Raw genomic sequence first — 20,490 nt, 5'->3', positions numbered from 1 at the left:
TTTATGTATCTATACAGGTATCGCTGGAACTGACACAGATGTGTTGTACAGTGGTGTACAGTTATGGTCATAAAAAATTTGCTGTTCCAGAAAAGTGAAATCCCAAATGTTAGGTAAACATTTGTTACAGCGGTAATAAAATATCTAAACAAAATGTGTGATTTTCAAAGTCCGAAGAAGTTAGTAACATACACGTTATAAAGTAAACATCTACATGCAGTCTGACTACCCTAAAATCCACTAAGTACATTACCCTTTCTACACACCTTCAACTTTGAACGAGACGAATCAGATAACACTAATTTGATAATTGTTTAACGGCACTGCATCACATTAATGGGCTGCCTTTTGCTGACCCTTTGGGATTAAAGTGCCTTCTGAATAGAAGCACCACAACAGCCAACCCAGGATGATCTGGGCAAGATTTAGACCTGCGATACCTTGAGTTAATGTCCTGCGATCGAATCTCCGACTCACCGCAACTTGGGTAATTAACATCATTGGGATTAACAAGTAATAAACAACTTACCAAGTTCTGGAGGGAATGCAAGAGTGTAGAAGTAAAGACAGGATTTTATACTCGTTGAAAGAGAATTCGTCACGACATGCCACTTACGGTCAAAATTTTTGACGTATGGTTCATTACGGAAGCTCTTCGAACCAATATTGTATCTTTGAAACATCCACATAGCGTTCATATTGTAAAGAAACACAAAACCTCGAGATTCTGATATGTGTTTATTGTGTCCAAGAAAGGCTAATTTGTCCTTGCTTATATATCACTTAAACGTAAGAAAATAACAGTGATAATACTAGATATTTTCGAATATTAATTCAGTCTTGTATAAGGTTACTTGGGCAAGTACTTGCATGATTTTGCTTTTGTTCAGTAAGTGTTTGCACGTTTTCTTTAAGTTACTTTATTGAAACATTATGAGTGGAATTTAAATGAAATATTTGTTTCATATCCTGACCAGAATGTTTAAAATTGCATGGAATCTATATCAATAATGGAAATTAAAAGTCTTCAGTTAACCTCATCTGGATATATACGATGCATATCTCTGACGCAATTCGACCAGTTCTGTTCCAAACTGTGTACACATCTGGAATTTCTCATATACACAAAATCGAACAACTAGCTTCATTTTAAGTCTTTGCCCGATAGATATCATCACAATAACGCTTAGATACATACAATCAACTCGCGAAAAAAAACCTGAGATTTCTGGGGGAATAACTAAATAGAGAAGTCTTATGGTATTTAGTAAGTTTTTCAGAATATATCCGTATCAACATTTCTTGCGTCTGAGAAAAAACCTTTGCGTACTCGGCTCTTTTGTTTAGGAGATTGATAATCGAGACACTATAATAGGACGCCTACAAGATAATGACAAAGGACGGCAACGAAGATGACAACCACAACAATAAAAATACAATGACCCCAAAAACATCAGGCAAATCATACCATGAACTGTTGATGATATTGAATGAAATATAGGTGTTATTTCTGAGTAAGGAATATAGGGTGCATATATATATATATATATATATATATATATATATATATATATATATATATATATATATATATATATATATATATATATATATATATATATATATATATATATATATGTGTGTGTGTGTGTGTGTGTGTGTGTATGTTTGTTTGTTTATTTTTAACGGCGCACCAGCACTGTTAGGCTATTTAGCGTCATGCAAAAGATCATATGTATTATTAGGTAAAAAATGATAAAAGTTTTATATCGACCAGCGATATCAAATCCAAATAAAACGATAAGATGGTAACTGTAATAAATAAGTCTTCCCTATCTACGTGAAATGAAAATGGTATATGTTAAAAAGGGCATATGAGAAGTTATTGAAGATAATGGACTGTAAATATATTACTTACAAATGCTCAAACTGATGGCGTAAATGTTATAGCTTAGAATAAATGCTCACTGCTTTCAGAAATTCTATAATACAAGTGAGGTTTATTACATGAAAAAAGTTTCTTCATGTCATGCACATTGTAATACTGATCGCGCGCGCGTAGGTTGCAGGTCAAAACACTCTATCAGAAAGTGCTTAACAGTGAATGGTTCATTGCAAGAAACGCATTCTGGTGGGTCTTCACCTTTTAGTATGTGGGAGTGGGTTATGTAAGTATGACCAATTCGAATTCTTGCAATGACTACCTCCTCCCTACGCACGATTCTGTAGGAAGGAGTCCATAGTCCAAAGGCTGGGTTGATTTCGTGAAGTTTATTATTCACTGCATCATTCCATGATACCGGCCACTTCTGACACAAAACCTCTTTGATACTAGGTTTAAAATCAGTATACGGTGTTTTGAAATCAGATAGTTTTTTGAGATAGGGCGATTTTAGCAGCGCAATCCTCTTTTTCATTACCTTTAATACCAACATGGCTAGGTAGCCAGCAGTATTCGATATTGTGGGAGGTACTCAGCTTAGTACTTTTGGGGAGAAGATTGGTCAGTAATGGGTTTTCCAGTTTTCTATTGTGTAGTGATTGAAGTACTGATAGGGAGTCGGAGAAGATGATGCTGTTTAAAATATGTTTGTTTTCAATATATTGCAGAGGAGGGTCTATTGCTCTGATGTCGGCTGAAAAAAGAGATGTGCCATTTGGTAAGCGAACTTGCGTTGTGTGATTTCCACAAATGAAGGCTGCAACAGGCTTTTCCTCACCCTTTGATCCATCGGTATAAATTCTTGTGTAGTTTTTTAATTCAGTGAGGAGTTCGTGGTAAGAGTTGTGGAAGATGGAAGGGTTTGTCTCAGATTTTTTCCATCGTGTCGCGTAAAAAGCACTTTTGGTTGTTGAAGTAGCCATGGTGGTGTTTCGGAGATGAATTTTAGAACGATCAATTTTTGTGCTGTCAATGCTGGATGATATTCTAATGCCAAAGGAAGGTATGGCGTTTGGTTTATTTTCGTATAAGGTTTGGTATTTGGGTTGAAAAACAGCCGCAAAAGCAGGGTTCAGAGGATTTGAATTTAATTTGAGAGCATACTGTGCGGAAAGCATTTCTCTACGATGTGATATATGTGGTTCGTTCGCTTCAGCGAAGAGGCTATCACACGGGGATGTCTTAAATGCTCCCAGAGTGAGTCTTATTCCCTGATGATGAATTGGATCAAGCATTTTCAAATATGACATTCTGGCTGAACCATACACAAGGTAACCAGAGTCCAGTTTTGGTGCGAATACACGTTCTATAGAAATTGAGGATGACTTTTCTACCAGCACCCCAATCAGTGTGCGCTACTACTTTAAGTAGATCTAGAGATTTTAAGCATTTAGCTTTCAAGTTCTTTAGTTGTGGAATAAAAGTCAGTTTTCTGTCGAAGATAATACCGAAAATATTTGTTTCGTCAACAACTGGAATAAATGTTCCGTCCAGCGTGAGTTTAGGGTCATCGTGGTGTCTTCGTAACCGACAGAAATGCATACATATCGTGTTGGATTTAGAGAAATTGAAACCGTTAGTACTGGCCCAATTTTGAATCTTGTTTACATTTTGCTGTAGTTGTCTTTCCATTGTATGATGTGCTGATGTCGATAAGATATTAGGAGTTCATCAACGTATAGCGAGCAATCCACACCGGGAGCCAAACACTTGATGATACTATTAATTTTTATGTTGAAAACCATCACATATAATCGTGCAAATCTGAGAGGGTAGAGACCACTCGTACTTTGAATTCTCTGTCTGAGAGAAAGTTTGATATGAAACAGGGCACGTGGCCTTTAAGACCTAGATCGTGCAGGTCATGTAGTATTCCGTACTTCCATGTCGTGTCATAGGCCTTTTCTAAATCAAAGAAAACCGCTTCTAAATGTTCCTTCTTGATAAATGCATCGCGAATAAATGTTTCCTGTCTAACCAGATGATCATTGATGCTCCGGCCATATCGACAGCCACTTTGGAAAAGAGATATTAAATTGTTAGTTTCCAAGTACCAGACAAGCCGAGAATTGATAATTCGTTCCATTGTTTTCCACACACATTTCTTTTGAGTGCAATAGGTCGGAAGTTGTTAGAATCTTCGCTATCTTTTCCTCGTTTGGTAACTGGTATTACTGTCAATCTTTCCAAATTTTTCATACATTACCAGTAATCCATAAATCATGATGATTTCCAGAAGAACTGTTGATGAAGGTTCTGGAAGGTATTGCAAAAACTGGTAATGTATTTTGTTAAGCCCAGTGGATGTATCGTGAGCCTTATTCAGAGATTCCATCAGCTCAAACAGTGTAAACGGTTGATTACAACTTTTGGAGTTATTCGATGTGAATTCCAACCTTGTCTTTTCTTTTTGAGTTTTCAATCTTCTGAAGGCTTCTGAATAATTAGAGAAACTATCAGCAAGTGGATTAACTATATCAAGTTTGGAATTGAAATTCTTGCTGTTTAGTTTATGATGTCAAAAGGAATTGTGTTTTCCCTTTCCATTTATTTTGCGGATCGTGTCCCAAACCTTTTTCAATAAAGGAACGAGAATTTAAGTTGAAACATATTTTTTCCAAGATGCCCATTTACTTTATTTAATCGTGCGGCTGGTTTTGGGCCGAAAACTACAGTACTTAGTTAAAGTTTCTGATGTTGGACGATTATTAAATGTTTTCAGTGCTTCTCGGCGTTGTCTAATGGCATCTTTACATTCTTTTGGGAACCACGGTTTTGAGGTTCTTTTACAGTTTAGTGAGGACGAGGGAATGGATTCTTCTGCAATGTCGATTAAAACAGAAGTAAAATATTGAAAAGGATTATTGTCGTTTAAAAGGGTATCCCTGTTAAGCCTAGTTGTACAAAGTGATTCTAATTTGGCCCAGTCGGCCGTCTTTAAATTCCATTCTGGAATTGTTTCGTCAATTGTAACGCAGGTGTTGTGAAGAGAGATTGGAAAGTGATCACTGCCGTGAAGGTCATCAGCGAACTTGTATTCATAGTCCAAAAGCAGCGATGGGGAACAAATTGTCAAATCGATATTCCTGTATGTACCCATTCCCAGGTGTAAATATGTCGGTGATTTGTTGTTATATAGACACAAATCGTGTCTAGAAATGAAGTCTTCTACTTTGTGGCCTCGTTCACTTATGTGGTTTGATCCCTACAAACCGTTATGGGCATTAAAATCCCCAAGTAAAGCAAATGGTGCGGGAAGTTGTTGAACATGCTTGTCTAAATCGTTTGGTACTATGCTGGTGTTTGGTGGTAAGTAAACAAAAGGTAATCACTCGATGTAGAGTGAGGATTACAGCAATGGCTTGTAAATTTGTGTTTTAAGGGATGACGCTATGAGGGGCTCTGTTGTTCACAATAACAGAGACTCTTCCTGAGGCCCTGTCAACATTCTGAGAATAGGTGTTAAACAGGAAGTAGTTTTTAAGTGTGATGTTATCCGTATCTTTCAAAAATGTTTCCCGAAGGCATAGTACTGCAGGATCATATTCGTTTAAAAGCAGAAAAATTTCACGGTAGTTGTCTTTTAGTCCTCTACAGTTCCATTGTATGATGGTGTTCTTCATTACGATTTTATAATGAAGATTCTGGAGCTAGTTTAGATGTTTCCCGCAGGCAATCTGTGAGGCTATTTCTCTGGAGGAAGTACTGGAGTTTATTTTTTGTTGGTAGATCTGGAGCTATCTTGAGGACATGGAGCAGTTTCTTTTGCGTCCATATCCCGAAAGTCTCCAAACTTGTTGTGCAGCTTTATAGGGTCATCAGATCGCTTTTGCTGCCTGTTTTGTTGTGTTATATTTTTGTTTTTTGTAGACTTAGGTAGGGGGGGGGGGTGTGTTGAAAGTTGTCTGTGTGGAGATTGTGAGTTTTTGTGGCTTATAGTGTGGAATGTTAATATCTGCTGTTGAATCTGGTTGATCAGTTTGAGTTTGTTGATCCTTGGCTGTCTTTGGGCTGGCTTGTACAACGGTTGAGAAGGTTGGGCAATGTAGATGGGTTCGAGAGTCGACCATCTTTCTGGCCTCTGGGAAAGGAATGTTTGACGTATATTTTACTGACTGGATTTCCTTCTCTAATTTCCAGGTCTCGCAGTCTTTTGAATTAGCATGGTGACATTTGCCACAATTTGCACAATGGGGAGTCGCGCTGCAGTCTGCTTCTCCATGGCTGGTTTCTCCGCATCGGCCACACACATGGTTTCTGGAGCATCTCTCTTCGTGGTGACGGTACTTCTGACACTTAAAACAATGTAGAGGGTTTGGAATGTATACTTCAACTTTAACCTGTAAAAGGCCAACTTTTACTACCTTAGGTAGTGTTGGTGTGTTAAAGGTAAACATGATGGTGTTCGTGTCCTTGATTTCAAGACCGTGTTTGATCGAATCCGTCGAATTGCAGTAACACTTTGATTTCTCATTCTCGAGATTATTTCAGTGTCGTTGACACCAGCGAGGTCTGGGCAACAAATGACACTTTTGGACGACTTGAGTGTCGAATGAGCGAAAGTAGTAACCGTAATATCATAGAAAGAATTTTTCTGATATTCTCAGTTTGCACCTTATGCTCACATTCAACTAGCAATCTATCCGATTTTAGTTTCTTTACACTTTTCGGCGTGCCAACTTGGCCAAGTATAGTCTTTTCGACTATAAATGGAGACAGCGAAGCAATTGGTTTCGTTTGATCTTTTGACTGAATAACCATGAAGGGTGGGACTGATTCCGCGCTACATGGTACGTCATCTGAGTCTTTAATAGGTTTAGAACGCTTCAGTTGGTTTTTGTTTTTGTTTTCCATTGTTTTGTTTTTTTTAAATTCATCACCCATGTTCACCCACCCGCCGCGGAATCCAATAAGGGGTGACAGTTCAAGTGTAAGGGATACATAGTGGTATGCTCGGTAAGTAAAGACACCTCCCGATTGACCGGTTAAGCCACCGCCTTCTAGAAAGTCTTTTGAGAGTAGGACAAAGGAAAAATACAGGGCTAGATAGTAGGGGCACAGTGGTATCAGGAGAGATACAATGAGAAAGATAAAGAAGGTGAGAGAGTAAATAAAGACTTCCTAGGGCTCGGCGTGACCAGCCGATTTGTCGAGACCGGGCCCATCCCGACCACCCGTCCTGAAGAAGTAGAGGCCAAAGTAGTGTATTTCATCGGAAAGCCTCTGCTCAACTACCAGGATCCTTTCCTGCCCCGACACGGGACGCACCCCACGGCAAACAGGTTGCCTCTACTTAGTCGCCTCTTACGACACGTAGCGAGGCACGTCTGGCCAATTCTACAACCCCGGACCCGCAGGGGGAATGTAGCATGTATGCATGTGTGTATGTGTGTATGTATGTATGTATGTATGTATGTATGTATGTATGTAAGTATGTATGTATGTATGTGTGTGCGTCTGTATATATATTGCTAATGAATATATGTTTTTCTACATTGCCTTTATCGACTGTTGATTTAAAATGGCATAAACCGGAAGAACGACAGCCATATTCTTTGGGAAATTAGTATTTAATAGGTTAGGTAATGTTTTCAACACGTAACTGAGAGAAGGCACGTAACTCCAACTTAAGAGCTGCAGGACGTGTCAAAACTACAATGACTGAATTTGCTTAAGGGATTTAAGACGAATTTATTTCTGCTACACATAACTCACAAAATCCACAATAACTAATTATGATACGACTTAGTAATATAATATAGTAGCTCTGCGTTTTGTTCATCTTTACGAGACCGCTCTGGTGGCCTAGTGGTTAGAGCGTTCGGCTTGGAAGCGGGAGATCGTGGCTTTGAACCCCGGCTGAGTCATACCAAAGATTTACAAAACTGATTCGAACAGCAGCCTCGCTAGGCGCTCAGCAGTAATAGTGTATTGTTAGGACTCGTAGGGTTGGTGTTAGGATAATGTGACTGGGTGGGACATTATGCTATATGTCTGCGGCATGACGCCCCAGTACTAGACATCATTATAAACTGCCTCACTGCAGACATCGTAGGGATATGACTGAAACAGTGTTCAAGCTACGTTAAAAATCCTAATCACACACACACACACACACACACACACACACACACACACAGAGGCATCTTTACGAAGAAGCTAAGAGTTTTTTTGCCCATTTCCATGTTCGGCTGCAATACTATCTTTCTGCATAGGTATGTTGCTAATAAAATATATGTTTGTTCTACATTGCTTTCATCGACAGTTGATTTTAAATGGCACAGGATGAAAGAAAGACAGCCAGCGTCTTTGGGAAATTAGTGTTTAATTGGTTATGTAATATTTTCAACACGTAACTTAAAGAAGACATGTAACTCCAACCATAAAGCCGCAAGAGGTGTCAAAAACTTCAGTTACTGAATTTGATTAATGGATATAGGTGTTATTCATTTCTTCTACGCATAACACACAAAATCCCAATAACTAATTATGATACGATTTAGTAACATAATATAGTAGCTTTACATTTTGTGAATGTTGACGAAGAGGCTAAGAGATTTTTGCACATTCATTAAATGCATTCATGATTCGGTCTAAAGGATAAGCAGAACGCAGAAACATGATATGCTACTATCACCGGTGTAAGCCCTGATATTCGGAGATGTGATGAAGACATTATACTTCTTTCCATCCCTGTATGGATTGAGTTTGAAAATAAAGAATAAAACAGATTACGATTCCTGATGAGCTTTATTTCCTTTGGTACACATATTAGTATTGACAGGTATCAATACAGTGTCAAACTTTTACACGACGGTGCTGGTATGTGGCACAAGGTTGAATCTGTGGACTAAGGCCTGGAATCTGAAATTAGTGACACAAGACGAAGACGTAAAATGTAATGTGAGAAGTTCAGCTTTTAATTACTGGTCAATTTATTCATAAATATTTAAAACGAATATTGCATTTGTAATTCAATATCTTACACAGGGGTAACCATTTCAGTGTTATAAATAACGTGCAGGCTTGTATATTCTTCAGTGTATTCAGTTTAACTTTTATCAATCTCAATGTGATTTGATTTGTATTAAAACTCTTTGGAAAAATGAATAAGTAATGTAGAAGTACAGAATGTCCCTACCCATTGCATCGGAACATAAAACAAATAAAACACACCAAATCTCATTAGTGTTTTGTCCCTAACTGAGGTGAAGTCATGTTTTATATTCCACAGAAATGCTCTTCACTCCAATTCGAACAAAGATTATATCGAAGTATTTGTTTTTTTGTTTGAAACATTTATATGCATGTCTATTTCTATATTTACATAGATTTGTCCCTTTATGAATACGTAATGCATTTGAACTATGACGCTACTTTCCAAATAACAATTTTGCTGTTTGTATTTTTTGCAAATCCTCAGTTGTTCAGTCCTTCATATTTATATATCACTACACTATATCACTACACTATCATTGATTTTATTTTTGGAGATTCATGTATAAAAGATCAAAGTTTCCTTTTTGTATTGTAAATAAATTTTGAAAATAAATTAAAATTAACGTAAAGTGCAGTGCTTATCCGAATGATAATCATATATTTATACAGAAGCGTTTCGATGACGTCGATGCATTATGCCAAGATCTTTGATTATTAGAGAAAAAAGATGTTGACATGAGTTGTAACTTCAAACAGTATCAACATACATTACACTTGATTGGGTATTTATTTTGAAAGACATTTTGGAATAGAGATGTTAAGTTAGGAAATGTAATGACGTTGACTTTATAAAAATCAAAAGACATAATTAGAAAAAGCATGAAGCACCATGATACTGGCATTTAATAATTCAGCAATCTGAAAATGTGACTTTTCTTTGGAAAATTAAATTGGATTTGGTGTTTTAAATGCACGTTACATGCTTCGAGCAGACGTTACGCTGGTCAATAATACCAATGTAGTCACACTATGCTGCCCATTTGACAGCTGGAGCCGGTTGTAATTGCGTGTATAATTTAAAAATTACAAAAAGTTTTCAGTAGCATATGGACTCCATATTAATATATTATTCGCGTCTGAAGCATCGGAATATTTTGACATCAAAACAGAAACCCAACAAGAGGTGTCAAATCGGAAGTCAGTGATAGGATTTCCGACAATAAAATTTAATAGAGATGTAACTATGGACTCACGCATGACAAACAAGTGGGCAGGTATAATGCAGAAGATGTGCTGGATCCGTCAGAAGAGTGTGGCATTCTGTCTCGCAGAGCTGCTCGCTGCCGTCAGTCCCCAAAGTATTTAGAAGTTTCTGCACGAGCTGTTTCAGGTGAGTGGTGTCAAAGGTATGAACTGTATAATACAAAAAATTATTTTTGCTGGACAACGTATGCAAAACGTTTTATTTTTATTTTTATGATCCAAAAATATAAAGAACTTACTCCCAGGTGGCGTAAAGGGTATTACAATTACGACTAAATTCTGGAGCTGACAACGGTTAGGTAGCACATTGCCGAGCCAATTTATAATTTATAGTGGGATACTGGAGAATTTTTTTATCGGATTAACTAATCCTGTTTGATGCCCTGCTTACTCCTAATACTTTATGAACTAAGTTTGATTCTCTAGAACAAACAAGAAGTCAACTCAATCTCATAGGTATTATGAATGACAGTTGTATAATATATACAAGAAACCCTGGTTTTGGTATTTGCATCATTCGAATTTTTATGTTGCTTTGGGTAGACAAAGAGCCATATTTTCTTAACTCTCGTTGAAATTCAGCTCTGTTTTCCAACAACTGTTCGCTAATGCATCACGATAAGCATTTCACATATCCTCTATTATGTATTTGATCGCGCCACGTATAACATGTACCAAAGTGTTGGGCTATTTAAATTGCTCTTATTTCTTGAAATCGCTTTGCAGAAAAATCTTGCAGCCAGTATCCTTCATCCATACTGCAGTGCAGTTCCTAACATTTCGACCACACGTATTAGTAAACGTAATCACGTTGTTGGCAGAGGCGGCGTTAGGATTACGCGGGGCCTAGGGCAGACCATGACCGCGCTGGGCCAGAGTATCGGTATCTCGATTGGTATGCTACTGCAAACACTGATTATGTCTAGACTAGATCAACTGTTAAATGCTTTACGAAGTTGACTAAGTTGACTTCGCAACTTTGCGTGCATTACGTGCGGCCTGTATCAGCGTTTCCAATTTACCGGAGAATACAGCTGGACAAACTCAAAAGGACGACCTTAGGCCTGAAGCGAGGGGATCCCTCAAGAGCGGGGACTGGGGCGGTTGCCCCACTTGCCACCCAAACGCCGTTCATGGTTGTTGGCGTAAACATGAATCCTTGTATCGAATATTAAAACGTTTTCTTTTATGTGGTCCCAGAAACATTTATTGGAATATAAGAAATATGTAAACCACTTTATCAAAAATATATCACTGACTGACAAAGTAAACATAATATAAAAGAAGCGTATAAATATATGATGAATCCGTTGTGTATTTTTCTCATAATTGGATACCTTTAGACTAACTAACTTACTGGCTTTCGTATGTCCCTTTGAATTGCTATTAACAGACTCAGATCTAACCTAGCAGATGATTGGGCGACTGAGTAGTTAAAGGCTTTTTTTCTTAATTACACCTTAGGTCTATCATTAGTTTATCTTTGTACATAAAGGTCCATAAAGGTGTAATAACAAAATGGAAGGTTCTTCTAAATATAACATCATTGCAATGGTTAACTGCATGATAAATTTAAAAATTAAAGAAAACCATTTTTGGCAATAAACTTTTCTGTAATTAAGTTTTTTGATTCCATTCTTGTCTAATAAACACTGTTTTATAATTCTGAATCAACGTCAGTTGTATTAAACTTATTCAAGTAATGTGGCGCACTCGGTCGTATGACAGCTACAAAACTGAACTGTATAAACACAAACAAACTCTAATTTTATGAGATAACCGTTAGCGTATATGTTGTTAAATGAAATTTCATATCTTTGTCTTAAGAGTATTCCTTTGGTGAATGTTATAGAATTCACAAGAAAGAAATTAAAAAATTCATTTTTCTAAAGTTCTCAAGGACGTCACTTACGAGAATCTAATAATACCCTCTTTTCCGGTGCGCTGAAAACAGCACAGATACAGACAAAGAGAATGACGGCAAGCTTCATGTTTCCTGCTGACAGGCTTTTAGTTCTGAAAAAAATATAATAAATAGTTTATGTATCTATGCAGGTATCGTTTGGATTGATGCAGTTGTGTTGTACAGTGGTGTATAATTATGGTCCTGAATAAATTGGCTGTTCCAGAAAAGTAAAATTCCAAATGTTAGGTAAATATTTGTTACAACCTTTAAGAAACATCTAAACAAAATGTGTGATTTTTAAAGGCCGAAGGCGTTAGTAAACCGCACGTTATAATGTAAACATCTACATGCAATCTGACTACCCTGAAATGCACTAAGTACATTGTCATTTCTCCACACCTTCCGAATAGAAACAGACGATGCAGATATTGTTTGGATAGGAGATTAACGGCACGGCACCACATTTAAAAGCAACTTTTCGGTGTGCTATTCGGAGTGCGGAGCAACAAAAATCAATAAGCGCCGATCTTGGTAGGACTAAGACACCTCCATGCAAATCGCTGAGCCTCTGCACCGTAATAAATAAATGACAAACTAACAACTTACCGATTTTAGAAGGACTGCAACAACATACACGTACAGACAGGGGATCTTATACTCCAGGAATGAAAGCTCGTCACGAAATGTCACTTAGGGTCATCATTATGGACGTATTGTTCAGCACGGAAGCTCGCCGTACGTAATATTTTAACTTTATAAAACCACATATTTTTAGAAGAACAATATTTGCATGTTGTGCTGGAGAGTTTGATACGTGTTTAATGTGTCAAACAAAGGCTGGTTGCTCCTTGCCATAATTATCCACTTAATTATCAAACTGGAAATATAACAACCATGATACAATTTGCTGCAGTGTAATACATGTTTGTTTCGTTCCTTAAAGTTACTTGGTATGATAACCATGTTTGCTTCGTTCCTTAAAGTTACTTGGTATGATAACCATGAATGGAATTGAAATGAATTAGTTGTTTCAAAACATAAACGGCATATTTAAAATTGCACGGGATATATATGATTAATATAACAGAAAAGTCATCATTTAGACTTATTTGGTTATACATGGGACACATTTCTCATCTAATTGGACTACTTATGTTGCAAACTGTGCATACATCTGCAATTTCTCATATAACGTCTGTGCCTAATAAATATCATCATAGTAACTGTTACAATCCGTTGCACTCTTTCATCCATTCTGTAAGGAGCTTTTGCTGTGACCTTTTTAACAACATTATGACCAGATATGTTGTATCGCGTTTGGCACTTTCACCCAGCGACCCGCGCACGCACAAACACACACACATATATAGATAGCTTTTGAAGAGTTCCTGTATGGCAATGTGATGTACCAATACAACTGATATATCATGTTAGTAGACTGTCGCTTCTATAATCTCAAGACAAATGATGAGCTTCAGGTTATCAGTTATTAATAACAAAATTAGCAAGAACACGATATTCATATTCTCCTTTGAATTTACATTATATAAGGGATTAATAATGTGCATTCCCTATTATGTCTCCCACCCCACATCCCTCGCTTTTGCTCTCTTCCATAAGACAGACAAATTTTTGGAAATCTCTGGAGAATGGATCGAGAAAAATTAACTTGACCTGAATGGAAACCTCTAAAGTTTGCTTGCACCAATTGCCCTGTAATAGTATTTAAATTGTCCACGGGACATTACTACAGTATTAAAAGATGACAATGATACAAATTTGCAAAAGCCTGTCAAGAAGGGATGGACCATAGTTAACTAAGTGGCAGACAATTCGAAGCGGGGACCTGAGTTTTCTATAGAGCTGTTATATTTGATTTTCTATTAACTCAATATAATTATTTTTTTAAATAATATAATATATATATGATAGGTTCTCGTTGCCATAATGGCTTCATGCTAATGAAATTCAGAATATAATGATTTAGAGTATTCAAACCTATAACAGTACAACACAAGCTATTCGCTTTCCTCACTTAAGCACACTGCAACTCCAGCTAACTCGTTGTACATTGGTCTTCTAATGCAAACCTTTCTTCAACTGTCATCAGTAATCTTCCATGTGATAGACATACCGTACAAAGTCAACACTTGTTCTCCGATTTATAGCAAAAAGAATTTAGACTTACCAAATTGTAGCAATAATTTATTATGTGCTTCTTCTTTATATGATTATTAGGTCAGGTACGATTAAAAATTTAATTAAAAAGTAATTGCGCTAAAGATGTGAAAATTAGACTAAAAGTATATGATATTACTCGTACAGTTCTTACTTCCACTCTTAAAACAGGCGTACGTTTCAAATTACATTACTAAATACATTGTGCTAAAAATACGGATATTCTTAGCCGAAATATTAATGAACAATGGAGATCAAGTTTGAGTTCTCATTTAATACCCTAAGCAAGTAATGTATATTTCGGATTTCTAGTCAAAGTTGAGATTTACTGCATCCCCTTTGCATTTCAGCATGATAGTTGTAACGCATATAGTTCGATACTGTACATACACTTTAAGAGAGTGAGAGAGATGATAGAATGAATCACATCTTTGGAAATCGCTATAAACTTCTCTAGAGGCATTTCCATCTATAGGACTACCTTATGCTAGCAAGGTATTCATTTTCCTCACTACAAAAAAAAAAATTAAAAACTGTATGTATCAACCGTTTTATATGCAACATTCTAGGTGTCGTGAGTAGCATTCTTCATGTTAGATAGGGAGCGCTGTAATTGTGGATTTCTTAACTTGATATTGTGAATCTCTTTACTTGGTACAATGTTTTCTGTAATGTCACAAACTGTATCTGGCTGGGCAAAAGCTCTAACCTGATCATTATGGGTTATGTTTTTGCCACTGTTCTATAATTGGGACATCAAATTGTCATTATCAGCTAGATATTGTTTGCTTGGAAGCATTCTTTTTAACTTTCTTGTCAAATATTTTATTTGGGTTTCCTCTCTTCGTTGGATATAGGGTTTCATAAATCAGTGTAATACACCTTGGATCATTATAAGCTGTGATTAGCTTTGCTTTTGTAGTTTAAAAGCGTTCACTAGTGCTATCAAGGTCACAACCATTTATTTAAGAACTTCTGTATTAAAACATACAATTTTTGTAAACTTCCTCTGAGAGGTCACGTTTCATATTCCTTAAAGAATCTGGATGTACGTGGGAGATGCATAACTTGCAATTAATGTTCCTGAGTTTGTGTTCACATCCCTTTTTACATATTAATCCATACAATGCACTTTTTTCAAGTTACTGTCTTTCTTTTACTGCAGGAATATTAGCCAGTGGTAAGTAATTCATTCATCTGTTTATTTAAAAAGCACACAAAATAATTATGAGAGAAATAACGTGAATGTGACTTGTTCTTGAGCAGATTGACACGATTTTCACCAATGTAATTTTTAAGTTTCCCGCACTCATCTTTGTTGAAATGCTTCTTAATTATCTCCCTTTTTGGTCCCCTATCTCGGAAACATCAAATTGGATAGCACAAACCAAATTATGATGTAAATTTGTTATACCTTCCGCAAAGTAATGATCATTGGTAAACGTGTTCATCCATGAGACAATGGGAACTCTGAAGCCAGATTATACAAGAAATGACACCTGTTACACTTTTAATGCAAGTATGCGTTTCGCTACCTTTTTCACATTACTTGTGCCTTCTGGGCAGTATTTAACTATCCCGTTGTGCTGCCTTTACAGTTCATTACCAAATCTTATTAGCTAGAAGGTTTTTTCATAAAAAGAACCACCGACACACCCTGATGTAAGAGATTATATCTTATTAGCTGTATTGTGGTATGTTAACATCCCTTGGTCAATTGCAGCACCTGGTTGAAATAATCTTTATATTTTTTAAATTATCTGTCCGGCAACGAAATGAAAATGTTACTATCTTTTAAGTCTTTAATGAATGTTAGCTTCGAGATCAAAAGCTATATGATGTTTTAATAATACTTTTATACCCTATCATAGGGATCATGCTGGCTTTTTAAGAATAATTTTATTTTATTTGTGACACCTGCAAATACATTGTCCAAAATGTTGCACAAGTCTTTACTATCAGTTGCATCTAAATTTATCCACTTTTTCCGACTGTCGTGTTATAAGTAAATTGAACCAACAGAGCTGGTCTGCAGTACAAGGTGGAACGCGTTGCCTAAGGTCTGGAATGTGGAATGACACAGGATGAGGGTGTAAGATGCAAGATGAGTAGCGAAATGTCGACTTTTTATTACAGATCAGTGTTTTCCTATTTAATCATTACGGATCAAGAAGTCATATTTCCTAACGTTACGCGCGAGTAGTAAAGTGGGATACCCTAGCGACAATGGGAATTAGCATTACAGACCAACCCGGGACTGTTTAGCGACTATGTAAATTTAAAATTAACCACCCTGGGACTGTTTAGCGACTATGTAAATTTAACATGGACGAAATATCGTGGGACTGTTTAGCGACAAGGGAAATTAACATGGAAAATAGATTTTGGGACTGTTGAGCGACAAGGGGAAATTAACATGGGAATAAATCGTGGGACTGTTGAGCGACAAGGGGAATTGAACATGGGAATATGGGACTGTATAGCGTCAAGGGAATTTAAACAGGGTGGGACTATATAGCGACAATGGGAAAGTAACATGGGAAAAATTGCTGGGTCACTCTAGGGACAAGGGGAATTGAACATGGGAATAGAGTGTGGGTCTGTCTAGGGACTAGGGGAATTTAACATATGGAAATTGAACATGGTGGGTCTGTATAGCGTCAAGGGAAATTGAACATGGTGGGATTGTCTAGGGACAATGATGGTAGAGGGTCAAACACAACAGAGACAGAAACATACATACACTAGTACAAGCGTGAGATTTATATATAAAGCATTACCAAGACCTGAAATCTTGCTGGGGTGTTCAAAAATTTGCATAATTGCAATGATGCTATAAATAGCTATAATCAAGGAAATGCTCAACGACAAAATGGATGTGACTAAAAGTAACGCTAAAATGACGAAATTGTCCCAGAATTTAAAGGAAAATAAACATATCCCCGAAAATTAAGTTACAATGGTTTAGACTAAAATGGATAAAATTAGTAAATACTTACAATATCAACTTGTGTGACGATCGTGGATAAACACCCATGTATCTATTTATAGCTATAATCAGCTAAAATTCATATGAAATCCCACTATCTATTTATACTACAACTTGTGGGTTATTCCTTTGGAAAACCCCACTATCTTTTTATAGCCTCAGCTTGAGTGACGTTCCTGTTTATGAACTCTAGTACATATGTATAGCTACAACCTGTGGAAAACCCCAAGTCCATATTTATAGTATCAAAATTTCCAGCGTCAGTGACGTCACTGTACTGGAAACTAGGGGATAAATGGCAACAGTGTTGCAAGTGGCTGACCTGAATACGCGCTACTGTAGGTAGGTAGGTAGAATGTATTTGATAGGGATAAAGGGAGTTTTATAGGGACAAACAGAGACCAATACACACACACACACACACACACAACGTACGCGCGCAGACATACGCACACACACACACACACACACAGAGGGAAGAGGAAAAAACAAACCCAAAATATACTATTCACACAGGGAAGAGGAAAAACCCAACAAATATACTATCCAGACGTTCTTACACTAACACACACACACACACACACAACGTACGCACGCAGACATATGCACACACACACATACACACACACACACACACACACACACACACACAGAGGGAAGTGGAAAAAAACAAACCCCAAATATACTATCAACACAGAAGGGAGATAATACAAACCCCAAATAAACTATCCACACAAACGTACGCGACCGCATATAAACCCCAAATATACTATCCATACAAACGTACCCGAACGCATACAATTCCCAAATATACTATCCACACAACGGCCCTAACGCGGACAAACCCCAAATAGACCATCTACACTCGGGAGGAAGAAGAAAAAAACAACCAAATATACGATTTACATAACGTACGCGAATACACACACACAGACACACACACACACACACACACACACACAAACACACACACACACACACACAGGGAAGAGGATAAAGCAAACCCCAAATATACTCTCCACACAGAAGGGAGATAATACTAACCCCAAATATACTATCTACACATGGAAGAGGAAGAATACAAATCCCATACCTACTATCCACACGGAGGTGAGATGTAAAAAAAATGAACCCCATATCTACAATCTACGCAGAGGGAAGAAGAAATAAATAACCCAATATACGCTATCCTCAAAGAGGGAAGAGGAAAAAAGCCATAATATACTAACCACACAGAGGGAAGAAGAAAAGCATTATACACTATCCACACGGAGTGAAGAAATAACCCTTTATATATACTATCAACATAGAATGAAGAAAATAACCCATTATATTCCATTAACACAGAGTGAAGAAGAAAAAGTTTTTTGAAAGCACCTAAACCCTCACCTGCAATGACCAACTCTGCCAAGCACCTACACCCCACCCCACCCCCAACACTACAAAACCCATTTAACCCGTTATTTTATGGCATCAGTGTGTGATTTAGGAAACATCAAGACACAAAATGATGGATGAATAGACTGACTATTGTTTACCGACTTGCATGCCTAAAGAGCGTGCGTGAAGGAAAACATCCTTTCATTTCAATTCTAGCTAAAACATGTTCCAGAGGGATAGAGATAGGTGAAAGAGCACAATTTCATAAAGTGTGAGTGAAAAACAAAACACGTCATCCTTATTATAGAATGTCAAGACTAAGAGACACTTACGTTTTCTTTCTGGTCTATTCTCTTTTAGAAGGTAGTGTGAAATTTCACATCAGGGCCAACGCATCGGCTCACATTGTCAATTTTTCCATTTCCATGTCTTTCTGGCACAAATTCTTCATCATCTTCAATTTCTTCTTCTTCTGAATCCCTCTTCTCTGTTTCGTTTTGTTTCTGTTTCTTCTCTTTACTCGTAGGGCACTCTGAATCCCAGTGTCCTTTCCCCCGACAGCGATATTAGGCATATTTACTTTTGTCTCTCTTTCTTAGACGAAGCAGGTATTCTGGAGACAAATACCCATTTACCTTTGCAGATATAGCAAACTTCATCAGCACTTACACACTTTCGTATGACTCTCATCAAATCAACGACCAAAAGAGTAAGTTTTGTTGCCACTTTCGCCTGTGAATTATGCTTTCGTATGACTTTTAGCAAATATTTGACCAGCAGGTCGATCTGTGCTGACTCTTCCATCTTCTTGATCGTTTGAGAGTGGAATGAATACTCTGACGCTAAGACACTCTCCCTATGTACAGGGACCTGCTGCGTATGAAGCCTAGTCAAATGTAATTTTGCAATAAGATGAAACGATTTCATTGATAAAGTAAAAGGCAATGACGTGCCGTGTCGCCTCACACAAGAGCTGAAGTGTTAGCTCAAATCCGTGTCAGCGATTTCGAAGACGACATAACTGAGCTTTCATCAATGTTCTCCACATATGCCACAAAACCACGAGTCCTGTTTCACGCCAAAAGAAATTTCGTTCAGTCCGTAAAATATAGTATCACATCTGAGAAACGCAAAAACGAACTTCCAGAAAGCTGAGAACGACGACTTACACCTACAACGTAAATGTATGAGTTCAAGTAGTGCGTAAAACTTAGTCAAATTAAATTTTATAGTCAAGACGAAACGATCTCTTTTCGAACAAGAAAGCAGACACCAAGCGACAATGGCGATCCGTGTCACACAACACTTTTCAAAATGTATATGATCAGAGGTTTGTTCTAGCGATCTGCACGGTTAAATTAAATGTTGATGTATTTTGCAATAAGACGGACACAATTTCCATGGGATCGCCCATGGTACGATTGTTCGTGCATTAGTTTAATTTTTAAAAATATTTTTTTTGTATAAATCGCCTATAGGATAGACTCAGTAAAGCATGGCCATTCTCGTCACTGTCTGAATAGCTACTCAAGTCAATTCGAAGCGAACGCGGTAAGAAAATAAGTATAGCCAATGAAATGGCTTACAATGGGTGATGCATTGTTTTGTTCTAGGACTGTGTGGCATAATAATCCTTATGTTCTTGCGTTATTACCATTACAGTGCAGACAGACTGAAATGTGAACTTACAAGCCCTCTTTGTGTGTGTTGTACCATTTCTTCTTACCACATCAAAATACTGAGCGTCACAGTATTGGTTCGCGTTTTCAAGCTGACCATTTTTTTTATATCTCACTTAAACATTTTAACATAAACACTCACACTCACATCGGTAGAGTCAGAACAGACGTGTTACAGTATTGAGGAGCATGTTATCTTTTTTTTTTCTTCAAA

The 20,490-nt window shown here is 37.2% G+C and overlaps 1 protein-coding gene across 1 annotated transcript; it reads right to left on the bottom strand.

Moving 5' to 3' along the window:
- Positions 1–8,673: 8,673 nt before the first annotated feature.
- Positions 8,674–12,775, bottom strand: LOC149776379 (uncharacterized). Its single transcript, XM_089942350.1, has 4 exons — positions 12,657–12,775; positions 12,057–12,160; positions 10,135–10,294; positions 8,674–8,806 (listed from the first exon to the last, which is right to left on the bottom strand). The coding sequence occupies exons 2-4, from the start codon at positions 12,133–12,135 to the stop codon at positions 8,749–8,751; spliced, it is 297 nt and encodes a 98-aa protein (XP_089798476.1). The 5' UTR covers positions 12,136–12,160; positions 12,657–12,775; the 3' UTR covers positions 8,674–8,748.
- Between the last annotated feature and the right edge of the window lie 7,715 nt (positions 12,776–20,490).

The sequence above is a fragment of the Sinohyriopsis cumingii genome, chromosome 18 (assembly GCF_028554795.1).
Source record: "Sinohyriopsis cumingii isolate HCF-2022 chromosome 18, ASM2855479v2, whole genome shotgun sequence".
Lineage (NCBI taxonomy): Eukaryota > Metazoa > Mollusca > Bivalvia > Unionida > Unionidae > Sinohyriopsis > Sinohyriopsis cumingii.
The sequence above is the reverse complement of the archived record's forward strand: the minus strand, read 5'-3'. Positions and strand labels throughout refer to the sequence as shown.

Bases quoted from the DNA above. Each gene is read 5' to 3' on its own strand.
- LOC149776379 (XM_089942350.1), bottom strand. From the start codon at position 12,135: ATGAAGCTTGCCGTCATTCTCTTTGTCTGTATCTGTGCTGTTTTCAGC. The intron at 10,295-12,056 runs GTAAGTGACGTC...TGTATTATACAG, and splicing joins GAGGGTATTATTAGATTCTC to TTCATACCTTTGACACCACT. The intron at 8,807-10,134 runs GTGAGTCCATAG...CACTAATTTCAG, and splicing joins TGCCCACTTGTTTGTCATGC to ATTCCAGGCCTTAGTCCACA.